The 3944-nt window shown below is 48.0% G+C and overlaps 2 protein-coding genes and 1 pseudogene across 2 annotated transcripts; 1 reads left to right on the forward strand and 2 right to left on the reverse strand.

Moving 5' to 3' along the window:
* The first annotated feature begins 688 nt into the window (after positions 1–688).
* LOC100668277 (histone H1.4-like) lies at positions 689–1458 on the forward strand. The gene has a single exon (XM_003416412.4). It carries the CDS (start codon positions 689–691, stop codon positions 1328–1330), a length of 642 nt encoding a protein of 213 aa, XP_003416460.1. The 3' UTR covers positions 1331–1458.
* On the reverse strand, positions 1290–1866 carry LOC135230722 (histone H3.1-like; annotated as a pseudogene).
* A 1430-nt stretch (positions 1867–3296) lies between these two features.
* On the reverse strand, positions 3297–3883 carry LOC100667708 (histone H2A type 1). Its single transcript, XM_003416411.4, has one exon. The coding sequence runs from the start codon at positions 3744–3746 to the stop codon at positions 3354–3356; it is 393 nt and encodes a 130-aa protein (XP_003416459.1). The 5' UTR covers positions 3747–3883; the 3' UTR covers positions 3297–3353.
* Positions 3884–3944: the final 61 nt, after the last annotated feature.

Genomic DNA, 3944 nt, shown 5'->3' on the forward strand with positions numbered 1-3944 from the left:
ATGCTGAATACCTGAACCCCAAAATTAACTAACCATCCAAATAATCACAAGAAGTCATGATAATGCTCTTTCAGACCAAAATAACGATTTTGGGGGGCAGAAAGGGCCATTATCCCAGGCATCATTAACTGCTGTTCTTGTAGAGAAATCAGGAAAGAGCCTGTGTTACTTCTCCTCATATGAAACAGTTTTTCTTGGTAAATCTTCATGAGATCCGAGCAGTTGTTGAGCGTCTGAGAAGCCAAGGATGTATAGAACATTACTAAAGAAGAAGGACTTGCAGACACAAAAGGGAGAATTTATATTTTAAAGGAAAATCAAGAAGTTGTCTCTCTGACCTTTGAATCTCTCACAGAGTCCGGGGCTTTTGAAAAAAACTGAGGGCGACGTGATAGAAACCGGAGGAAAAAAAAATGACGATCTCAAAGCTTGAGCTGTCTCGGTTCATCTTGGAATAGAACTGGTGTGATTCCTCAAGGGGAATTTTTAATTTTTTGCTTTCCTGAATTGTAACAAACACAATTCCGGGACAGTGCTGAGCCTAGGTTGCTGCCAAGCTGAAAGACTGAGCTGGGAACCAATCAGCGCGCAGCGCCGCTGTCTATATATACACACACTCACTCCCCGGCCTGGCAGCTCAACTCTGAGACTTTTTTTTTTGTACAGTTAGGTATCAAAACCTACAGTTATGTCGGAAACCGCACCTGCAGCGCCTGCTACAGCTTCCCCTGCGGAGAAGACTCCAGTAAAGAAGAAGGCCCGCAAGCCCGCAGGTGCCGCCAAGCGCAAGGCGTCCGGGCCCCCGGTGTCCGAGCTCATCACCAAGGCGGTGGCCGCCTCCAAGGAGCGCAGCGGCGTGTCCCTGGCCGCGCTGAAGAAGGCGCTGGCGGCCGCTGGCTACGATGTGGAGAAGAACAACAGCCGCATCAAGCTGGGGCTCAAGAGCCTGGTGAGCAAGGGCACCCTGGTGCAGACCAAGGGCACCGGCGCCTCCGGCTCCTTCAAGCTGAACAAGAAGGCAGCCTCTGGGGAAGCCAAGCCCAAAACCAAGAAGGCTGGCGCTGCCAAGGCCAAGAAGCCAGCTGGGGCAAAGAAGCCCAAGAAGTCCTCGGCTGCCACCCCTAAGAAGACCACCAAGAAGACCCCTAAGAAGGCAAAGAAGCCAGCAGCGGCTGCTGGGGTCAAGAAAGTGGCCAAGAGCCCGAAGAAGGTGAAAGCAGCCAAGCCCAAGAAGGCGGCCAAAAGCCCAGCTAAGGCTAAGGCTCCTAAACCCAAGGCAGCCAAGCCCAAAGCAGCCAAGCCCAAAAAGGCAGCTCCCAAAAAGAAGTAAGAGACTAAGAATACTTTAAAAGGCTCTTTTCAGAGCCACCCAATTAATCTTAAAAGAGCTATTAACACTGTGTTTATGGGATGTCGGTTGGAGGAGGGTGGGAAAGTTACTAAACATTTAACAGCATTTTTCACAGAGCCTTGGTTTATGCCCTCTCCCCGCGGATGCAGCAGGCCAGCTGAATATTTTTTGGCGTGGATGGCGCACAGGTTGGTGTCCTCAAACAGCCCCACCAGGTAGGCCTCGCACGCCTCCTGCAGCGCCATGACGGCCGAGCTCTGGAAGCGCAGGTCGGTCTTGAAGTCCTGCGCGATCTCGCGCACCAGCCGCTGGAAAGGCAGCTTGCGGATCAGCAGCTCGGTGGACTTCTGGTAGCGCCTGATCTCGCGCAGCGCCACGGTGCCGGGCCGGTAGCGGTGGGGCTTCTTCACGCCGCCGGTGGCCGGGGCGCTCTTGCGGGCAGCTTTGGTGGCCAGCTGCTTGCGGGGTGCCTTGCCGCCGGTGGACTTGCGCGCTGTCTGCTTGGTATGAGCCATTGCAAATTTCCCTAAAGCAGTTTGGCTTATGGAGAAATGGAAGCGGACCAAGTTCTTTATATATAAAGAGTCGCTCTTTGTTTGGACAAGGCAGTTCCACCGTGGCTTTCACTGAATATTGGTGGTGACAGTCACCCCTGAACATGAGTCTCCCCCGCGTTTGGCCCAAACTTCAACGTCTTCCTCCGCCCCTCCCCTTTAACTGCGTGTGTTTTCAATCCCTTTCTCGTTTGCATAGCCTTTACGCCGTTTATTTTCAATGTTCTTTGGCTATTCTCCACAGACCTCAGTCTAAATTATTCGAATGATGTATGTTGTTTGCTGAATAAAATGTAAAATGTTGGCGCATGAAACGGGCTTTCCAGTCCTCGATTTTTTTGAAAAGACGCGCGCTAGAATATGATTGGGCAAATTATTTTTAACTCATTCCAGGTTAAGAAGGCTAATTTCTCCTCAGTACTATTTGTCTACGTAAAAGGAGTTTAACTTTTAGAGTTTTTATTTTATTATATTTTTCATAAAGACTTCCTAAATGCACCCCGACCATTAACTCTGAAGTGACAACTTCACACTTGATATTAGAAATAAAACATAACATCCTCATAAAACCACTCCACTATCTTTTACAATTTCTACTGAGGTTGTGTGAATTTTAAGAAACACACCCAAAATTTATAGATTAATAAATAAACCTGTTGCTGTAGAGTCGATTCCCACTCACAGCGACCATGTAGAACACAGTAGAACTGCCCCCATAGGGTTTCCATAGAATGGCTGGTGGATTGGAATTGCCCTTTGGTTAGCAGCCAACCTCTTAACCACTGCCTCCAGGATGCCAGACTTGTGCATGCTATATGAGTTTTACTGAGTGCATTTTCAAACTCTTGCTGAATCTTTTAAGTAGCATCCAGGCTGTCATCCGACTACAGATGTTTACAATTCATTAGGGTCCCACTTTGTAGTTGGAAGTTGACATGTAAAAGCTCGAGAATTGCAGATAGTTTTCTCCCCCTGAAGATGCAAAACAACTCTTTTCAGCAAGAGAAAACACCAAAGGTTGTGGTTTCATTGCTTTGTAGGTCACTAACTTGATCTGCATCTAAATTCTTAGCACTCAATAGGCATTATTCTTTCCACTTTTGGTTTCTTCCAAACCCGTTTAGCAATCCTCAACTCTTCCCTCGTGAATCAGTTTTAATTCTAACACAAACTCAATTTGCTTTACTGTTAAGGCTTTTTAGTTAACAGAGTATTGTATTTACCTTCTTGGAATTTTTGAAACTTAAAATACATGGTTATATTCAAGTTTCTGACAACTGGTGTCTAAACACTGCCACTTCCATGTTGAAAAATTGTGCTACAAAAGATCACTGCACATTACCTGAAAAAAATGTAAGCCCTTTTAATGAATACATGGGTGGCTCTGAAAAGAGCCTTTGATTTAAAGATGGACTCAGCGACCTAAGATTCTGGCTAATTTTCCCAATTTACTTTCCTTTGGCCTTGTGATGGCTCTCGGTCTTCTTGGGCAGCAGCACGGCCTGGATGTTGGGCAGGACGCCACCCTGAGCGATGGTGACTTTGCCCAGCAGCTTGTTGAGCTCCTCGTCGTTGCGGATGGCCAGCTGCAGGTGGCGCGGGATGATGCGCGTCTTCTTGTTGTCACGGGCCGCGTTCCCCGCCAGCTCCAGGATCTCGGCGGTCAGGTACTCCAGCACCGCCGCCAGATACACCGGCGCGCCGGCCCCAACCCGCTCGGCATAGTTCCCCTTGCGGAGCAGGCGATGCACACGGCCCACTGGGAACTGGAGTCCAGCTCTGGAAGACCGCGTCTTAGCTTTAGCACGGGCCTTACCACCTTGCTTTCCGCGTCCAGACATGTTAAGTGTCTGCTATGAAACAGGAAAGAAATGAGGAAAAAAATACGTATACATATCTACACAGCAAATAAGGAACTTTTATACAGGCAAGCGGACTTGTAAATCACGCTGTTTGATTGGCTAGAACAAGCTTTAAGATTACAACCAATTACAAAAGTGAGCTAGAGTCAACTACTTTGCATACCACCTGACTACGTA

This window comes from Loxodonta africana, chromosome 1 (assembly GCF_030014295.1).
Source record: "Loxodonta africana isolate mLoxAfr1 chromosome 1, mLoxAfr1.hap2, whole genome shotgun sequence".
Classification (NCBI taxonomy): Eukaryota; Metazoa; Chordata; class Mammalia; order Proboscidea; family Elephantidae; genus Loxodonta; species Loxodonta africana.